This window comes from Carassius carassius, chromosome 12, assembly GCF_963082965.1.
Source record: "Carassius carassius chromosome 12, fCarCar2.1, whole genome shotgun sequence".
Lineage (NCBI taxonomy): Eukaryota > Metazoa > Chordata > Actinopteri > Cypriniformes > Cyprinidae > Carassius > Carassius carassius.
In genome coordinates, this window is record NC_081766.1 from 14,698,974 (window position 1) to 14,719,990 (window position 21,017).

At 38.5% G+C, this 21,017-nt stretch overlaps 1 protein-coding gene across 5 annotated transcripts in view; it reads right to left on the bottom strand.

The window, feature by feature from the left end:
* Window positions 1–209: 209 nt before the first annotated feature.
* LOC132154895 (disks large-associated protein 1-like) overlaps window positions 210–21,017 on the bottom strand; it is a 141,852-nt gene continuing 121,044 nt past the window's right edge. For 2 of the 5 annotated variants that reach the window (XM_059563618.1, XM_059563616.1), the window contains exons 7-12: window positions 6,073–6,476; window positions 5,684–5,763; window positions 3,460–3,878; window positions 2,880–2,971; window positions 2,040–2,195; window positions 210–1,437 (exon numbers count right to left, since the gene is read on the bottom strand). In XM_059563618.1, the coding sequence (XP_059419601.1) occupies window positions 1,222–1,437; window positions 2,040–2,195; window positions 2,880–2,971; window positions 3,460–3,878; window positions 5,684–5,763; window positions 6,073–6,476 (1,367 nt within the window). In that variant the 3' untranslated portion in view covers window positions 210–1,221. Of the gene's footprint in view, window positions 1,684–2,039; window positions 2,196–2,879; window positions 2,972–3,459; window positions 3,879–5,683; window positions 5,764–6,072; window positions 6,477–21,017 lie in introns of all 5 variants that reach the window. The other 3 variants (XR_009437206.1, XM_059563617.1, XM_059563619.1) reach the window with 3 other exon arrangements.

Here is a 21,017-nt window from a genome sequence, read left to right on the forward strand (position 1 = left end):
TTAAGCACTGCAAAAATCATACTCTTAATGAGGATTTTGGTCTAATTGTCCAGTTAAAATATCCAGAAACCATTGAAACAAGATAAATTAGGAAGCAACACTGTATAAGACATGGAAAACTTGTTGGCAGAGAATGTATCTTTTATACTAGTGTATTTTGTGGAACCACACTGGCATTCTTACAATTTTAGTGTTAAGATTTATTTGTATTTTTTTAATAAATTTTACTTTTATTCCACAAAGATGCATTAAATTGATCAAAAGTGAGAGTAAAGTCATCTATATTGTTACAAAAGATCATATGTTTTTTTTTTAACTTTATTCGTCAAAGTAAAAAAAAAAAAGTATCAGTTTCCACAAAAATATTAATCAGCAAGTGTTTTCAACATTGATCATTATATGATCAAAGTATTTATTGAGCACCAAATCAGCATATTAGAATGATTTCTGAAGAATCACTGAAGACTGGATTAACGGCTGCTTTGCCATTACAGGAATAACTTTTAAAATAAATAAAAATAGCAAATAGTTATTTTTTATTGTAATCATTTATCACAATATTTGTTACTGTTTTTACTGTTTTTTTACATCAAATAAAATTCTTAACATCCACAAACCTTTGAGCAGTAGTGTTTATTCAAGATATAATCTAAGAAAACAAGTCTTAACATTTTATGCAGTGCTGCTTCTAAAATATATTTTTTTGTTTTATTGTTTATTGTTTTAAGAATTTTATTGTTTTTAAGAGCATTAATAAAAAAAAAGGAAAAAAAAGAGAACAAAACTAAAGTCTCTTGACCATTTCCACTGCTGGAAGTTCAGGACATTTAATGGCATTTATTTTTTGAAGTCTCTCCAAAAAGCTTCATGAGACAAAAAAAAAAAAAAAAAAAAAAAAAAACGTGCTGTGAAAATTAGATTGACCATAAGACAGTACAAACTACAGCCTCGTTTTCATTTGTGTAAAATTAAACAAGTCATTTTTCCCTAACATCTTGGGGGTCATAGAAATATGATGTACATCTATGTTGGTTGTCATTTATTAAATAATGGAAGGTCAAATTACTACTTCTGTGCTATCATGGTGCTGGTGTATTGCGCTCCTAATTTACAGTGATCTTAGCATTAGGCAGATATAGATCTGTGTGACGTGTTGTGCTCACGGTGGAATTCTGCACCTGGGCATTCGTGTGTGTGAGTGCGTTTTCATGTTTGGCAGTTTCATAGTCTGGTCTGGGCCTCAGGTATATAGATCTCGATGCTGTCTGCGCTCTCTGTGGCCGAGTTCTGCCGTACTGAAGCAGCTCGTTTGGCCGCCATTAAACGTTTGCGCGCCTCTTGACGCTGCTTCTCGGTGCTTTCCAGCGAGCGATCTCTGGCCAGAGGAGGGTGGCCTTTCGGGGGTTTCTTTGGCACTGGGGGAGGCAGCCTTCTCTCCTGAACAGGGATGACAAACAGTCAGTTAGCCGCCGCAGCGGGCAGAGAGAGACGAGCGGAGACAGCAATATGGCACACCTGCACACAGACAGCGCTAAGGCCAGCCGCGGCTAACGTTACAGAGCAGTGCTAACACTTCCGCGGCCGACTGCGTGTGGTAAAGAGAGCGGCCTGGCGGGGGTGAGAGGTTAGGGGCCACTGCCCCCATGGTGTGTGCCGGATGGAATGACTTCTGAAAACAGCTCACTGTCAAACAAACAAACAAAACAAACATGAAGAGGATGTCAGGAAATTAAGAGTGAGTGAAACATTCAGTCACATTAGACCAACAGACCGACATAAGCCACAGGGAGGCAGCCGCAACACTTCCAGAGGCAAATTTATAATAATTCATAATAAAAATGTGGAGTTTGCAGGTTTGTTATTGCCAGTGCCCACCCTTGATGCATAATATCACACTACAGAAGCAACAGACCATGCACAAGAATGAAAAAAAAAACAAAAAAAACACAATGTTGCCCTTCAATCAGGCAGCTAGCATGTCTGCATTCTTATTCTTCATCTGTCAGTGGCTCCGTGCTGATTCTGCAGGTTTGTTTTACCTTTCTTTCGGGGGGGTCGAGGGGTCTCCAGTTGTTGGCTTTGAGTTGGTGAAGCTCATCAAACTTTAAGCTGATATTCTCAATGGAAAGTTGAAGCATGTCCCAGAATCCTGCGAGATCTTGAGCCACTGGCCGGGGGTGAGCATTTGGGTTCTGCTGAGCCAAGATAAGTAACAAAAGTGGAACTATAAGAATCAGATGTGCTGTCAAAACATCCTTATTGCCTTATTGGAACTGTTTTCTCTGCAGATGGTGTGTCCTTCCTGTTATTGTTATTGAAAAGGTAGCCACAGTTCCATTATTCCAGCCTTAAAGATACACTATTGTTCAAATGCTTGGGGTCGGTTAAAGATTAAAAAAAATAAAGAGAGATTTTTTTTTTAAGAAGTCACCGAGGTTGCATTTATTTTAATCAAAAATACAGTAATAAACACAGTAATATTGTAATATTATTACAATTTAAAATAAGTGTTTTCTTTTTTTTCCTTTAATGTATTTCTAATTACAAATGTAAATTTGTAGCTGTATTTTGTGGTGATTTATTTATCAGCATTTATTTAGAACAGAAATATTTTGTGTCATTATAAATGTCTTCACTGTCACTTTTGATTGGTTTAGTCCTTGCTGAATTAAAGTATGAATTTCTTTAAAAATAAAAATCTTACTGACCCCAAACCTCTTCAAATATGAGACTGAAAAATTCAAATTCTGCTGTAAAGAAGCTCTAAAAAGACAACAGCGTCATTATTCAGCTCAAGTCAGTTCAGCATTTATTCAACTCATAGTAGAAGTTGATTATGTCATATAAATGTTTTTTATATTATACCTACTAGTACTCACCAGATTTTCCTCACACAGTTCCCTGAACTGCTGAAACTTCTGGGACATAAGCAGCTGTGCACTTCCCACTGCACTGCGGATCTTCCCCAGGACTGAACAGCACAAACAAAAACAAACAGGAGAGCGTCAGAAACATCCATGCATTTTGCTTCCTTCTGAGACTTACATTTTTGTATGCTCTATTATGATTATTAAAATAAGGAGAGCCTACAGTGATAGGTTAGATATCTGCAATTCTTAAATAAAAACAATGCCTGAGATTTCAGGCAAACAGTGTGAGGACCAGGACGTCCAGCAGGGGGCAGATTACTTCAGTGCAGCTGAGATTAATTCAATAAATGAGTGCACGTTTCAGCAAACCCTTAATTATCTGCAATCCATATATCACTTGTTGTAAATTAATACATCTTAAAAAAATGCATTCTTTATATATACCTATTGTGCACTGAAACAAAACAGAGCACATAAAACTAAACTACAATGTTAAAAATGATATTTGACTTTCTTTAAAGATGGTTGACCTACTATAAGATTTTATATGAGACTCCATTATGGTATTATGGGTAAATCAAACACTAACTTTCATCAGGTAGCTTGTTCTCCTTCTCGTCGTGCTCCATCTGCCTGCACCAGCCCTCCATACGTTCAGTCTCTGCCTGCAGCAGCTTTAGGAACCAGTGGCCATCACGCTGACACACAGAGCGGCCTACGACTTCCAGTGGATCTTCTGTCACGCTATCAATCCATGGGTCAGGTGGAGGCAGGATGGAGGGATCAAAGCCAACATCCTCATACTCATCTGAGTTGCAGGCATGGTAGTGATTCCCTGAGCCCTGGATGCTGACGGTGGAGGTGGCGGCATCACGCGAGTACTGCCGCGACAAGCAGCCCGAGGAGGGGAAATCTGTGACAGAAGAGTCAGCTGGTGTGTAGTCAGGAGTGTCCAGATCAGCCTGTACCGCTGTCGTCACGCTGTTAGAGCGCTTGAACCGCCGGTGACTGAGCCCAAGACACAAAAAAATCTAAATTTACTCATACATCCAGTGTTCTCATGCTCGTCTATAAAGAAAATGCTTTAATTTCTGTATTAATATTCATTTAGATTTTTCTGGTGGACATAAACCATTATTATTATACAGAACCATTATTTAAATATAATGATTAAATACAATTATGGAAATAATAATGAGGGCATGGATGTTTTTAAGTATACAAAAAACACGCATAAACAAAAACACACAAGAAAACCTTTCCTGACAGATTTTAAAAACCAAGTACTCTTAAATGCCACTGACGCATAAGCACTAGTCGCAGGTTGTGTCTTAAAACATGAGCTGTACTGTCTACATAGACGCCATGTATACCACAATATTAACTTGTTTGAGATAATCTTGTAGTCTTAAAAGCTATTATTTGGCAGACAAAAAGCACCGCTCAAGTGGCCTGCAAAAGAGACACATTTAAAGCACACAGTTAACAATAATTTAATAAAATGATGTAGCAAACATTAAAATTGCAGACAAAAAAAAATCATCTTTTAAAGATGGTTTCCTGTAAACACTTTTCAGTAATGAAATAATAAACATTTAAACTCTCCTTTAGTTTTGTTCCATCACTTTTGATGAAACTGTTTTGCTAAGCTTGTCACAATGAATTGTGGGATTGTCTTATCGAGAAAAAACAGTAATGTAATGTTTGTAATGTAATGTAGTGGTAATTTAAATTTAGGCAAAATTAGGCCTTTCAGGGTGCAGCATAATCTGTTGTCTACAATTTGTGACATGAGGAGCATGCCGTAAAATACTGTCTAGCTAGGCAGTTTTGAGGAGAGCCATGGTGTTCCAGCTTAAGGTCTCTGGGATAATCCTGTTCCTGCTCAATACGTTTAATAAAGTAAAGTGTCTCCATAATACAGAGTTTCTTAATCCTTGATTTTAATGCGTTCTCTCACCATATGCAGTGTGCAATATATCAGCTGAAGAGGATAAACAATACTTTTCAGAAAACGACAATATGATCTTTGAACCACTGCCTTAATCTGTAGATCGAATCAATTTAATAAAACACACAGATTAGACACGTTTTAGACCAGGTTAATTAATTGAGAGGAAGTGGAGCAATAAAGGACACAAAGGCGAGGTGATAACAGCAGTTATTTTTGAAAACTGCTGATTGCAGCCCGAGTCAACATAATGACCCATAACTGCAATGGTGAAGCCAAATATAAAAGAATGGAGTGAACAAATTTTTTTAATAATAATAACAATAATAATAATAAAAATGTCTATGATGGTTTCAGCCCTGGACCCCTGGATGCAAATCAAACAAACAGCACAGATTAACAGTTTCATATACACTAGATATTAAGTTTTTTTTGAGAGAGAGATAAGTTACCATTTTAATCAAAATAAGTAAAGACATTTATTAAGTTAGAAAATATTTCTATTTCAAATAAATGCTGTTTCTTTTCAACATTCTAATCATCAGAGAATCCTAAAAAAGGGATCATGGTTTCCACAAAAAATATTAAGCAGCACAACTGTTTTAACATTGATAATAATAAGAAATGTTTCCTGAGCTTCAAATCATAATATAAGAATAATTTCCGAAGGATCATGTGATACTGAAGACAGAAGTAATGCCCGAAGAAAATTCAGTTTTGCCAACACAGGAATAAATTCAATTTTTAAATATACTTCAATAGAAAACAGTCTTAAATTCAATCTTAAATTGAAATAATATTTCACAGTATTACTAAAGTGAAAGAGACTTTGGGGTGCTAACACAAACACACACAGACTCACCCATGCTCTTCCTCAACCTGAATCCCCACTGACTGAAACTTGGACTGGTCCTCCAGTTCCTGGTCCTCAGGCCCATCTACCTGTTTAAACACATTACACAGTAAACCAGCCACCTCCACACTCACATGAAGAATCATCTACCTCAGGGAGAAGGAAACTAATCTCCAGTTTACCCTGTGTGGCTTTGTATACAGAAATAAAAAATCCAGCTTGTATAAGACTGAACTGACTAACACTGACTATATATTTTAAGAATCCTGTGTACAAACATTGGATAAATACATTAAAGTGGATATTACAACTAAACTGTGTTTTAATAGCCAGTAGGAACATCTCAGCAACGTTGAGGAGAAGAATAAACACTGAAAACCTGGCTGAATCTCACTTACCTGGATGCCAATGGAAAGGCACCTGCTCTTCCTGAGCATATCCCTGCGGACGTCTTCCAGGGCTGGTATGGGTATGGGGACGGGCACAGGCATGGGCAGCGGAGAGGGGGGTGTAGTGCTGATGGTGATGGTGCTGTTGCTGACGTGCTGACTGACAGGGCCGTGGATCTGAGCATTGGCTGCCTCGATGGCTGCCATCAGCGCTTTCATGCTGTCAATGCTCTCAGTGGAATTGCTAAGGCCAGAGTGGAGGACGGGCTCACACCTCGTCCCGGGACCGTCCATGTAAGCGTCCTGCGCAGACTCAGTGCTGCTCTGGGCCGTGATGGAGATGAATGGCTTGGTGGAGGTGCGAGGAGGTACCGGCGGAGGAGTCTTCTTGTAGGTGGTGATACATGATGATACTGAAGACAGAAAAGTACACTTATTCATTTGTCTGATGCTTTTATCCAGTCTAACTTAAAAATATGGATGGATGAAAAAGAATGTAAACAGTCGAGTTAATAATGGAAACATAAGGAAAAACTACTTTTAGAATAAGTGTCAGAATAAATTATACTAATTCACCATGGCTGTCTCCACAAAAAAAAAAAAAAAAAAAAAAAAAAAAAAAAAATTTTTAAAAATGCTTTTGAAAGAAGTCTCTTATGCTCACCAAGGCTGCATTTATTTGATCAAAAAAAAAAAAAAACACACTTTATGACAAAATTTTCAGCAATCATGACGCCAGTCTTCAATGTTAGATGATCTTGAAGAGGCCAGGAATGTTTTGCTGGAGTTATGGGTAATACGAGATAAGACTCAAAACAGACCATGCTCCAACATGAATGTGTTCTAATCTTTTGCCTTTGCCATCACCTTGAATCTGGCAGTAAAAAAGCCCTTTCATCAATCATGGATTTGCATGAGATTTGTCTCACAAACGTTTTTCTGGTCAAGCCCAAATGCCACACAGATACGGCTTGTGATCCAGCAAAAGATGGGACCCAAGATGGAACTGCAAATTCTGCATGTTTCCAATGTGTAAACTACTTTACCATAACTTTACCAGACCACTGCCATGTGCTAAACCTGCAATATTCAATCATTTACAGCCTCGTAGATATTGAAATAAATACAAATACAATTATGACTTCAAAAATAAAGCAGTAATGCCACAAAATAATTATAATTCTATTGATCCTCCCAAAGTTCCAAATTATAACAAATTCCCAACTTTAGTCTGATTGTTTAATTTTTTAACTTCTTATATGTCATTTCAAATTAATAAAAACAAATAAAACATCACATTGAAAGACATAAAACAATTAACAGTGATAATAATACGAGTGGTTATAATAACAATTAATAGTTACTTAATATGATTTGAATTATAATTTGTATAATTACTTTAAATGTATAATTTGAAAGTAATTAAACAATTATTTATACATATTCACTTGTGAACATTGTGAAAAATTTCCACATTTATGATCCTTTCACAATATTATTTGACAAGCAGGGGCCACCATGCTATAATATTCATTGCATTCATTTTAATTTTAAGTCCTTAAAAAGCTTCTGACAGAAAGCATGATTAAATATTTACTAATTAACATACTTATGGAGGAATCCCAATATATCAGTGGGCCATCTGTTGACATTGAAAGTGTTATCTTGAAGTGCTACTGCTTGACTCATTTCCTCCAGCACTTCACTTCAAACAGCGAAACATCCCCTCACATCCAAAACTAAGCATGAAATCACTAATCAATGGCCGCATGAAGCTGCAGATAGAGGTGTGTGTTGTGAGATAAACAGTGAGAGAGTCCATGTGAGCAAGGCATTATTATTTATTCTATGAAACATCCACAAGGGGGCAATCTAGAGCGAGACAGGGACCAGCTGTTAATGTCCTCTCTGATTACACTTACTCATTCTCATACTCTTTGGGTTTTCTCTCCCTACATATGCACTGAATTCTTTCCATTCTCTCCGACTTTTTTTACGGTTTTTATGTCCTAAAATGTGTGTAAAAATTAATTCATTTTAAACTTCAGGGCTGTTGAATGCTCAAATCTGATTGGCTGATGAACATTCTAAGGTTTGCATTTTTTTTCTGGGAAATGCACGGCTAAAGTAGTTCCAGGCATTAAATATCCATTTCACTTAGGCAAATGATTTCAAAGTTATTTCAAAGGTCCTTACAGCCTACAACAGCAAAAGAACCCAAACCCACAAATACACTGACCTAGCTAATAAATATAGTAAACAACAAGATAAATAAATTATATAACGACATAACAAATTATTTCCATATTTGTGCCACAAAATCACGTTTATGTACGGAAAGCACATACACGCTATCTCCCGTGCACTCTTCCATTCAAACACACACAGATTCAGTACTGACACACACTCGCTCACACGGAAACACTTGCACAAAAACACACTGCCAGTGCTTGCTCTGGCGATTTAATTTTGCAATTCCAAAAAAGCGCTAATAGGAGTGGAAATTTCTGCAGGTGAATAATGAAAATGAATGAAAACAGACGCAGCCAGATCATTTCAATAATGACTTCCAAGAGCAGTGCAAATTAGCGTCTGTTTTAAGACTTTTTTTAGAGCATTAAATATTGGCGCAAATACTAGTAATTTGACCAGCACAAATGTTAGTAAATCACATTGCGTGGTTCATTTTAGAACTCCCCTCCCATAATTGAAGCGTTTGAAAGGGAAACGCCTACAAATGCATATTCAGTAAGGTCAGGCGCAAAAATAACCTTGTCCAGTAATTCTTCACTGCATGTTTCTTTAGTAAATCCCAGTACTATTTTAACACCAAAAGATGGTTTGCGCTGGCGCAAGCTGTTAGTAAATCTGGCTCTTAGTATTTCAAGACTTAGAATTACGATTTATCTTAATTCTGACTTTTTGTGTCAGTTTCAGCTTTGTATTTCAAAATTATGACTTTGTATCTTAATTTCCACTTTCTGTAATAAATGACTTTTTATCTCATAATTATGACTTTCTAATTTTTCTAATAAATTATTATTTCTCATAATTAATAATGAAATAATTTATAATATATTTATAATAATTAATAATTTATCTCCAAAATATATGACTATGTCATAATTACGATTTCCCAAAGCATGATATTTGGCAGAAATAAGCTTCCATAAGTTCCACTCTTGAATTACTCTGCTTAAATCTCTGTAGGATAAAACAGTTTTGTTCACATTTTCTTTGGCAAGGTGCCCCTTCTCTTTGCTTCTTTGACGACCAGTTATACCAAGAAAGCCACGGTATGTGTTTGAATAGCTGAATTCATCTCCCCTGAGCTACAGTGTATCAGAGTGCACGTACACACAATTGCTTCTTCTAAATTAATCTCCGTCTCTCAGGCCCTCATTTATTCACATACATACATATGCTCTGCATCCAGGCAGAGGTTCTCACACGACTGCAGCCAAAACAAACGCTTTGTTTCATCCCAAGATGACTAGCTGGTAAGTTCAGGACAAACTTGTGTTCTCGAGCTGCAGTGTGTGCTGCTGAGATAACAGCCTGTAGATCAGATGCTGCTCCAGCTCTAGAGATTTCAGTCATACAGGCATCCTCTCCTCTAATTTCACCCCCTCCCTCGCTCTTTGCTCTTTTCATGGTCCACCTGGGTTTGTAGTGATAAAGGGGATCACTGAAGCTTCATTGTTTTAAACCGTGATTGTTTTTGTATAATTACCAGTGAGACTGCTGCTGATTGTGTCTTTATTTTCAGCGTTTGTTGTTGTTATACCAAAACAGATGTTCACAGGGGTGTTTGACAATTACTTTCCAAAGCATCCTAATAGTTGACGCTACAATAAGCATGAAACAGAAAGACGAGACTGTTTTTCTGACTATGAATGGTCATTATAATTAGGGTTCATCATATGAGGTAATTAGTGGACAGAATAGCATGAAACAGGGGTTCTGAAACTGTCTGGAGCTTACATTAGCAGCCTGGATTTTGTTTCAAATTGTTCCCCCTTATAACATGTGGAGAAAGCAGAACACATCTCAAAGGCAGCTGATAGGCAAAATACACATATGTAAGCTTCCCACTGCTATCTTTGCTCATGAGCACACATTATTTCGAGCCAATCACCTGAGTCATAGAAATGATATACCTCAGAAACCATGAGAAAATTACATCATAACAGCACAGAAGTCCCTCACTAGTGACTGTCCCTTCAGCAGCTTAATGGTGTAGTTATTTTCCAGCAGGGGTTAGTCAACCAAATAAAAAATTTTCAGAAATGTTATGAAATCATTAAGTAAAAAGGGAAAAACTCTTGAAGCACACTGATGTATCTATCGTATTTAATACAGGCATAGGTTTGTATCATGTAGAGTTTTGTGTCATATCGTACTTCATGTAATGACATTTCACTCTGGGTGAAATTCAAAAAGCACTTCTTCTCTGCTGTGAAACAGAAATTGTATGTTACACTTTTGCACTTCCCTTTCGGTGTTCCTGTGCATCCAGGAACCCTGCATCTTCCCTTTTTGTCACACATTATTTGCCAGTGTGAGGTATTGTTCAAGTGAACATCCTGGTAAGGGATGGGAGCTGTGGACCCCTGCTTCCTAACCCCTTATCGCACAACATTGCCAAGGAAACAAAAAGAAAAACTGTATTTCTGAACATGTTAATGTGAACATGTGTCAGAAAATGAAGTCCTGTCTTCAAATAGAGCTCGATAGTGACTCCCACACCTTATTGGACTGTTTCTTGATAATTTTCAACAATTTTAATTGGTAGAAACATATACTGAACATGGGGCTTAAGAAAATTTTCAAGCCCCCCCTTGAAGAAAACACAGGAATACTCCACCAACATCCCATATTTCCCTAAATAATTCCTCCATCTCTCATCTATACTGATGCAAAGTGTCAACTAAATGGCTAAAGTGTAAATGTAAAGGGAAGAGATGGGCTGAGTTAGCACTTCTGCTGATGCGCAGAATAAACACACCCACACATACTTTCCTTATAAGGTTGCATATTACAGACATAATATAGAGCCTGTCTGAAAAACCTTCAAAATGTGAGAATTGATCAAATCAGGATAAACTGTTTAAAAAAAAGAGGAACAGATTATTCTGACAAAAAAAAAAAATCTTTATGTGATGGTGTAGGATCATACAATTATCTGATACTTAACCGTAATGAAACCCTAGCAGCAGCGTATTATTTTAATAGCAGTTATGTAATGATTAACCACAAGCTCGTTGAAAATCGATTCAAATATGTGACGATTCAAATCGGTTGATATGCTAAACAAATCGCGGTTCATTTAGGAGTAGGTAAGAGTAGGAAAAAGTTTGATGGTATTTTTTTTTTCCTCTTGCCTCTGTGTAATGCATATTAAGTTCATAAGTATGGAGGAATTATTGAGTCAGATTATAAACTAAAAGTCTTAAACCAAAACTAAAAATTTAAATTTGAAATTTAAAGTCCAAGTGGAAAATTTATTTGGTAATTAGGATTGGGCATTTGGTCATTTAGCCATTTTGGATTTAGGATTGGGCATTTGGGGATTTAGGATTGGGAATTTGGTATTTAGGATGGGGCATTTAATCATTTAGCCATTTAGGATTGAGGATTGGGGATTTGGGGATTTAGGATTGGGCATTTGAAGATTGAGGACTGGGCATTTGAGGATTGAAGATTGAGGAGTGTATGCAAATTAGGAGGCGTTGCCCAAATACAGGAGGCTGGGTTTGAAATGGCTGGTGCACAGAGGCACCTTATGGACAGCAGAGGGAGCTCCCAGTGTTAAGGAGCACACTGTAATGAAAGTAATGTAATTGTAATGTAATTCTGTTTATGTAATGAAACAGAGCGAGTGAGCGGCTTGAGCGAGGACTGTGTGATAACTTCAACTTAATGATAACTTTGTTCATTTGTGGCCTCAAACACAAAGTCACCAGTGAAAGGAGTGCTATCGGTCTGACGACGAGAAAGCAGCAGACAGTGCAGCAGGTAAGATGCTAACATTAGCTAATAGTTATATAAGCTGACAATGCTAACGTGCTTTAGTAGGGTATTATTATATTGGGACATGCTGTTTTGTTTTTTAAACTGCAGTTAACCCCTCTGACATTAGTAGATACACTCCTTTCACATTGCCACTAAATGGTCTTGTTTTGTTTTTTTTTGTTTTTTTTTGCTATATAGCCTTTATATTTTATAAAGATTGTGAGAGAAAAGAAATTAGGCTTGTTCGACTTGAACCGGCGCTGCACACTGTAAGACTGATCGGTTTATGACATTAAAGTACTGCGGGAGCGATTCAAAAGCATAAGGAGCTTCTACTCTCTTTGATGTCATATGTTGTGTGTGTATGTATATACTCAGACCGGCCTGTCTGGCACCAACAACCATGCCACGCTCAAAATTGCTTAAATTACCATTCTTTCCCATTCTGACATTCAGTTTGGAGTTCAGGAAATTGTCGTGACCAGGACCACACACACCTAAATGCACTGAAGCTACTGCCATGTGATTGGTTGATTAGATAATTGCATTAATGAGAAATTGAACAGGTGTTCCTAAAAATCCTTTAGGTGAGTGTGTATATACATACACACACAACATATGACATCACTGAGAGTAGACGCTCCTTATGCTTTTGAATTGCTCTCGCAGTACTTTGATGTCATAAACCGATCGTTATTGCAGTGTGCAGAATGTGAAAGGAGTGTATCTACTAATGTCAGAGGGGTTAACCGCAGTTTAAAAAACAAAACAGCATGTCCCAATATAATAATACCCTACTAAAGCATGTTAGCAATATCAGCTTATATAACTAGTAGCTAATGTTTGCATCTTACCTGCTACACTGTCTGCTGCTTTCTCGTCGTCAGATCGATAGCACTCCTTTCACTGGTGACTTTGTGTTTGATGCCACAAATGTTACAAATTTGTCATTAAGTTGAAGTTATCACACAGTCCTCGCTCAAGCCGCTCACTCGCTCTGTTTCATTACAGAAACAGAATTACATTACAATTACATTACTTTCATTACAGTGTGCTCCTTAACACTGGGAGCTCCCTCTGCTGTCCATAAGGTGCCTCTGCGCACCAGCCATTTCAAACCCAGCCTCCAGTATTTGGGCAACGCCTCCTAATTTGCATACACTCCTCAATCCTTAATCCTCAAATGCCCAATCCTCAATCTTCAAATGCCCAATCCTAAATCCCCAAATCCCCAATCCTCAATCCTAAATGGCTAAATGATTAAATGCCCAATCCTAAATACCAAATTCCCAATCCTAAATCCCCAAATGCCCAATCATAAATCCTAAATGGCTAAATGACCAAATGCCCAATCCTAAATACAAAATGCCCTATCCTAAATACCAAATGCCCAATCCTACATACCAAATGCCCAATCCTAATTACCAAATTAATTTTCGACTTGGACTTTAAGTTTCAAATTTAGATTTTTAGTTTTGATTTAAGACTTTTAGTTTTAGACTTTTAGTTTATAATACTCAATAATTCCTCCATACATAAGTGCAGCACTGCTTAGTTTGAAGCAGAAACCAAAGAAATGTTTAAGCGCCACCTATTGGCAGAGAGTGAATCTGCATCTTGTTCAGCTCGTCTGCTGTTTCATGCTGATATTTTTATGCATCATTTCACAAATCTGAAGTCAAACCATTCTGTTTTTGCTTCAAAATTTCGAAATTATACATTCTATTTTAAATTAAAAACTGCTCATGTTTGCACAGCATCTTTGTTTGGATCATGATTAAAATTAAAGGTTGCCTTTAATTTTAAATGGAAAAAGCACAGACAAAGCCTTATTTTGTTTATATGAAGAGATTTATTTTGTGTTATTTATTTGATTTGGGGCTTGTTTTAAAATTTTAATTTCGTTTTGTTATTTACATTTACCTTCTATTTAAATTTTGTTATTTAGCAGACTTACAAATGAGGACAATAGAAGCAATCAAAACCAACAAAAGAGCAATTGCTATTTTAGTATATTATTATAGTTATATTTCAATTTCACAAAGAAATGTACAGCATTTTGTCCAAGAAATAATAAAAGGACACATTTAATTCATAATTTGTGAAATGTGATAAAATGCATTTAAATGTTGACCTCCTGTCACTGACAGCATTGGTATTGCGTCTGCCGCGCTCTGACCCTGAGCACGGAGGACAAGGTGAACAATACGGTCACAGACAAATCAATCCCAACTCTCTGATTCATCTGTCCTACAATGACAGGATGCTCTTTGCATGCTCATGTTCTTAAACACCCTGACAGGGTTGTTTCAGAGGACAAACCGACAGAAATAACCAACCTCCATTTACCCAGGCATACAGAAACATCATAATGAATAATACTCTACATCAATAATCACAAGTATCTGCATGCATATTGAGTGCCCTTAACATCCCCTAATGTTGGATCCTTTTGAAGGATGGAGTCATATATGCTCGGCTAATCAGCATAATCCTGAGTTATTTTCAAGACAACAAAGAAGCCTTCCAGTCTGGAGAGGAATTTTATTTCGATATCTCAAGCTGCCAAAGTGTTTAATGCAGTATAATTCTTCCCAGATGAAACCTGAGAGGAAAGAGTGAGCTCAAGAGGGAAAAGTGAGCACTGACTGTCATTTTGCCCCACGAGAGGCAATTAACACAAGCCGTCTGGCTAAAGAAGTATACAGACGGCCATACGAGAAGAAGGGTCAAGTGCCATCCAAACTGTGGATCCCAGGGTGAAACTTTGTCTGACAACCACTCAAATACTTTTCTGGTGGCTTTTTTTAGCATAGCAAAATGACATACAAAGAGTAACAGTGATCTTTTTTATGTAATGACTGTAGCAACTGTGTCCAGCTGGACACCACAAAGAAGATATTAGGGTCATGAGGGTGACCTGCAGATTATCACAGTCTGGGGGTAAAAGGTTAAAAACAATGCATAAATCTTTTCAGTGTGTTGACTTCTACTGCACAAACCAATAAAACACTGCTGATAATCCTATAATAAACACTGTGTGCACTAAATTAAAGCTATATACAGTACAGACCAAAAGTTTGGACACACCTTCTCATTCAAAGAGTTTTCTTTATTTTCATGACTATGAAAATTGTAGATTCACACTGAAGGCATCAAAACTATGAATTAACACATGTGGAATTATATATGGAACTATATACTTAACAAAAAAGTGTGAAACAACTGAAAATGTGTCATATTCTGGTTCTTCAAAGTAGCCACTGGGTCCGAAAACCAGTCATTATCTGGTGTGACCACCATTTGTCTCACGCAGTGCAACACATCTCCTTCACATTGAGTTGATCAGGTTGTTAATTGTGGCCTGCGGAAGGTTGGTCCACTCCTCTTCAATGGCTGTGCAAAGTTGCTGTACATTGGCAGGAACTGGAACATGCTGTCATATACGCCGATCCAGAGCATCCCAAACATGCTCAATGGGTGACATGTCTGGTGAGTATGCTGGCCATGCAAGAACTGGAATGTTTTCAGCTTCCAGGAATTGTGTACAGATCCTTGCAACATGGGGCCGTGCATTATCATGCTGCATCATGAGGTGATGGTCGTGGATGAATGGCACAACAATGGGCCTCAGGATATCATCACGGTATCTCTGTGCATTCAAAATGCCATCAATAAAATGTACTTGTGTTACATCCCTGCCCCTGTTTTCTTTTATCTTTTGAGTTCTAGGACTGACTCCTTCTTGATGGGCGGAATTGCTCTAATGAAGATCAGCTGCACCTGTGGCAAACTATTTAAGGAGCTCCTGAATTTTGCCTAGCTCTCTCTCATTTGTGTTTTGTGATTTTTGTTTGAAGAGTGGGTTCTTGAGTTTGTGTTCCCATATGATTTCCACAACTCTACCAACCTCATTTCCAACTGTTTATTGATTTGATTTTGTGTTGATATTTACTATAATTATCTTATGTTCGAACCCTAGACATTATTTGTTTAATTTTAAATAAACTTACAATTTCTTTATTTGAAATCATCTTGTCAGTTGTCCTCTTTATGTTATGACTTTGAGCCGGGTCGTAACATAAATTGGGGCCTCGTCCAGGATCAATAATGGTTTGGATTTGAGGTTTTATTTGTTGAGTGGAGTGTGGAAAGGGGTATTGGATTATTAGAAGTCTCCGGTTATGTAGAGTGTTCCAGCTGGGTTGCTAGTCAATCCTTCCAACGGTACACTGTTTGTTTTGTTAGTTTGTTATTTTTGAAGGTATCCCGGGTGGAGATTTAATCTCTGTTGGGGGTACGCTATTCAGGGCCTGGTTTTTTGCCAGGTGACACGAAGTTCAGCGTTTAAAGTGGCCCTGAGCCTGGTAAGCCTTTGAAGATTAGAGAGGATTTTTTTTTCCTTTTATATAGTGTACCGGAGTTGCTGTCTAAGATATCCGTGTTCAGTGGTGTTTTGTTTAGCATCATTGTTTAGTGTTGGGAACTTGTGAAAAGTTATGTTTGAGAGAGCAGGATTTTTTTTTTCTTTTCTCACTCCCACTTTCTTCAAGTTGGTAAGTAATTTTGCACCAGTAACCAAAGTTGTTGGTATGTCAATGTGTTGGGTAACATGCGGTTGTGATGTAGCATGCTAGGTTGTTGAGTGTGGTCAGCAATTTAGGCATGATTTTGGTGATTTATGAGGGGGTTTCTTTTTGAAGATTACCATAGTGTTAGCATGTTACCTGTTGAGAGGTTTTTGGTAAACCTATTTAGTGTTCGGGTAAGTGATTGACTTGTTGACTGGTGCAGATTAAAATTACCTTTTTAGTAGCTTTGTGGAAATGGGGTTGGCCAAAAGTTTAAATCCTTGTTTTTGTGAAATATATTTGAAAGGATACTGTGGTGTTTTTGGGAACTCCTAAAGTTGCTACTGTTGTGAAGGTGTAAAGTTTAGCTATGGCTTCTAATGTGGAAGTTTTTTTGAAAGAGCCTTCTGAGGAAGCACTTGAAAAGTGCACTAAAGAGCAGCTGTTGATGGTATAAAGCTCATTATGATATAAAGCTTACTAGTGCTGATAAGAAACTTAAAGAGTCGATCTTAAAAAGTTTAAAGGGCACTTTAGAGGAAAAGAACATTTTTGGTGGAAAATTACAGGAGCCAGGTCCCATTGTTGGCAGTGAAGTCAAGCTGAAAGAGATGGTGTTACGGGAAAAAGAGTTGGATTTGGAGTTAGTGAGGTGTCGTCTAGAACAAGACCAATTAGCTTTGAAAGCGAAAGAGCTGCAGGGAGGACTTGAGATTAGGAAATTGGAGGGACAGGAAAGGGAGCGTGAGCGGGCTTTTGTCCTTAAAAAAATGGAGCTGGAGTTGGCAGGTCGGAGGCCTGAGGGCCCAACCGCCTGTTTCACCTTTTGTTGTTCCCTCCGAGATTCCTCAAAGGGTAGAGCAAGTTTTTGATATTGGGATGCATATGAGGATGGTTCCTCCTTTTTCTGAAAAAGAGGTAGAGAAGTATTTCTCCCATTTTGAGAGAGTTGCTACTACACTGAAGTGGCCTAAAGAGGTTTGGACGCTGCTTTTACAATGTGTGCTTACGGGTAAGGCTCAAGAGGTTTATTCAGCACTTAGTTTAGAACAGAGTGCTGTATATGATACTGTTAAAACCTCCATTCTCCATGCTTACAAATTAGTGCCCGAAGCATATCGTCAACGCTTTCGAGATTACTTTAAAAGTGAGAAGCAGATGTTTGTAGAGTTTGCTCGAGAAAAGGAGAACATGTTTGATAGGTGGTGTGCTTCTAAGCAGGTTGAGACCAAAGAACAGCTCAGGGAGTTGGTTCTTTTAGAAGAGTTTAAGAATTGTCTCCCAGAAGGTCTAGTTACTTACTTGAATGAACAGAAGATTTCCAAGTTGTGTGATGCAGCCACTAGGGCTGATGAATTTTCTCTAACCCATAAAGGGTTGTTTGGAAATCGTGACCTAAAAAGAAACTACTTTCAGAGTCGAAGTAAGTTGGTCATGGTCGGATCTAGTTCTGGTTCAACCTCTCCTAGGAAACTTGAGGCAGTTCCTGTTAAGGCAAATATTATTTGTTTCTATTGCAAAAAGCCAGGTCATAAGATATCGGAGTGTTTTGTTCTCAATAAGAAAGCAAAATCTACCAAGCCAGTTGGGTTAACTACTGTAGGCCAATTGCCCTTTTTGCCAAGTGACGAGTGTGTTGAGCGCCACTCTCCGAAGTGGGAGAACATGGAAAGTAGTGATGGTTCCACTGATTATACTTCTTTTTTAACAACTGGAGTTGTCTCTTTATCAGGACAGGACGGTGGTGTTCCGGTGCGTATTCTCAGGGACACGGGAGCTGCACAATCGTTACTTCTTAAGGGGGTATTACCTCTGTCTGACCAGACTGATACAGGTGCTCAAGTTTTGGTAAGAGGGGTTGAAATGGGCTGTACCATTGTCCCTTTACATCGCATTGGTATAAAGTCACCTTTGGTCTCTGGTCAGGTAGTAGTAGGAGTGCAACCTTCTTTGCCAATTGAAGGGGTTTCCTTCATTTTAGGCAATGATTTGGCAGGAGTTAAAGTTATACCTAGCCCTCAAGTTACCGAAGCGCCTATATCAGGTGAGAGCTTTGATGAGTTGTCTCAGACTTTTCCAGATGTTTTTTCAGTATGTGCGGTGACACGGGCTAGGTCTAAACAGACTTCTAGTTCCACCGATGAAGGGGGTACGAATTTTAATTTGGCCGATACTTTTTTTGGGGAGTGTGATTGGAAGGGTGGAGATAAAGATGGGTCTGTTGAATCTCAGATAATGATAGATAAAGAAGTGTTAGAAACATCCCAAGACATTCCTTACAGAAAGTCATTGATTACAAGGGATCAACTCATTTTAGAACAGAGTAAAGACTCTTCTTTATCTTCTCTGTTAGATGAACTGAGTACAGAGCAAGAGGTGAATGAGTTGTCATCTGGGTTTTTCCAGAAGGACGGGGTACTAATGAGAAAATGGTGCCCTCGATCTTTGTCTGAACAAGATGACTGGTGCAATGTTTTTCAGGTCGTGGTACCTCAGGTTTTTCGTGAAGAAGTTCTCAAGCTAGTGCATGACTGTAGTATGGCCAGACATCTTGGTATAAATAAGACATATAATTGTATATTGCAGAATTTCTATTGGCCTGGTCTTAAAAGAGATGTAGTTTCTTATTGTAAGACATGCCATATTTGCCAGGTAACAGGTAAACCCAACCAAACTATACCTGTTGCTCCTTTGCATCCTATTCCAGCTTTTGAGGAGCCTTTTGGTAGAGTTTTAGTAGATTGTGTTGGTCCATTACCTAAAACCAAATGCGGCCACCAGTATTTGTTGACGGTTATGTGTGCTTCTACTCGCTTCCCCGAGGCCATTCCTTTAAGGAAGATAACAGCTCCCGCTGTAGTACAGGCCTTGCTGAAGTTCTTCTCAATGTTCGGGCTTCCAAAAACTGTTCAGTCTGATCAAGGGTCCAATTTTATGTCCAAAATTTTTGAGCAGGTGCTGGATCAGTTGGGTATTTCATCTTGCCATTCTAGTGCTTACCACCCAGAGTCCCAAGGAGCCCTTGAGAGGTTTCATCAAACCCTGAAAGCCATGTTAAGAACCTACTGTCTTGAGTTCCAGAGGGACTGGGATGAAGGGGTGCATTTCATGCTTTTTGCAGCCAGAGAGGATCTACAGGATTCCCTGGGGTTTGGTCCTGCTCAATTGGTTTTTGGCCATAATGTCCGTGGTCCATTGAAATTGTTAAAGGAGAAATGGCTGGCGGAGGCATCTGATTCTTCCAATCTGCTGGACTATGTTAGTCATTTTCGACATCGGCTTAGTAAAGCCTGTGAAATTGCTCATACTAATTTGGCTGGCTCACAGAAAAAGATGAAGACCTGGTATGACAAGCGGGCTAAGAAGCGGGATTTTTCAGTAGGAGATCAAGTTCTGGCTTTGCTTCCTATACATGGTTCGTCATTACAGGCACGATTTTCAGGGCCTTACACCATTGAACGCAAGGTTGGTGATCTAGATTATGTCATTTCTACGCCAGGCAGACGTAAGCGTAGTCGTTTGTGTCATATTAATATGTTGAAGGAGTACTTTGTTAGAGCCAGGAACTCTGATGGATTAACCAATAATGTGGCTGTTTTACCGTGTGTGCCCGTTTTTCCAGAGGAACTTGGTGATGTGCAAGTACCTGTACCTCGGTTAAATAACTCTGAAATTCTCTTTAATCTTGAGGCTCATCGCTCTCATTTGCCTCAGATGGAAAGGTCTACTCTTGTAGAACTGATCAGTTCCTATATTCCTTTGTTTCCAGATGTGCCTAACCAAACGAATCTTGTGGTGCATGATATTGATGTTTCAGGTGCTGCTCCTGTGAAACAACATCCATACCGGGTTGGTCCTGAAAAGCGTGCACTATTGAGCAAAGAGGTGACCTATATGACTGAGCATGGAATCGCTGTACCAAGCCAAAGTGCCTGGAGTTCGCCATGCATTTTGGTACCCAAGTCTGATGGCTCTCAGAGGTTCTGTACAGACTTCCGTAAAGTTAATGCTCTAACTAAAGTAGATTCTTATCTTTTACCCAGATTGGATGATTGCATTGACCGGGTAGGGCCTGCCAGTTATGTGACTAAGTTAGATCTGTTGAAGGGCTACTGGCAGGTTCCTCTTTCTGACAGAGCCAAAGAGATTTCTGCATTTGTGATTGTCAGCAGGCCTTTGATAATGTCAGCAGGCCCCTGTCTTGTCAGCCCCAAATTTCGAGACTCCTTTTAAACTGGCGGTAGATGCCAGTGAAAAGGGTGCTGGTGCAGTTCTTTTGCAGGACGATGGCCGAGGAGTTGAACATCCAGTGTGTTTCTTTTCCAAAAAGTTCAATATCCATCAAACAAACTATTCTGTAATTGAGAA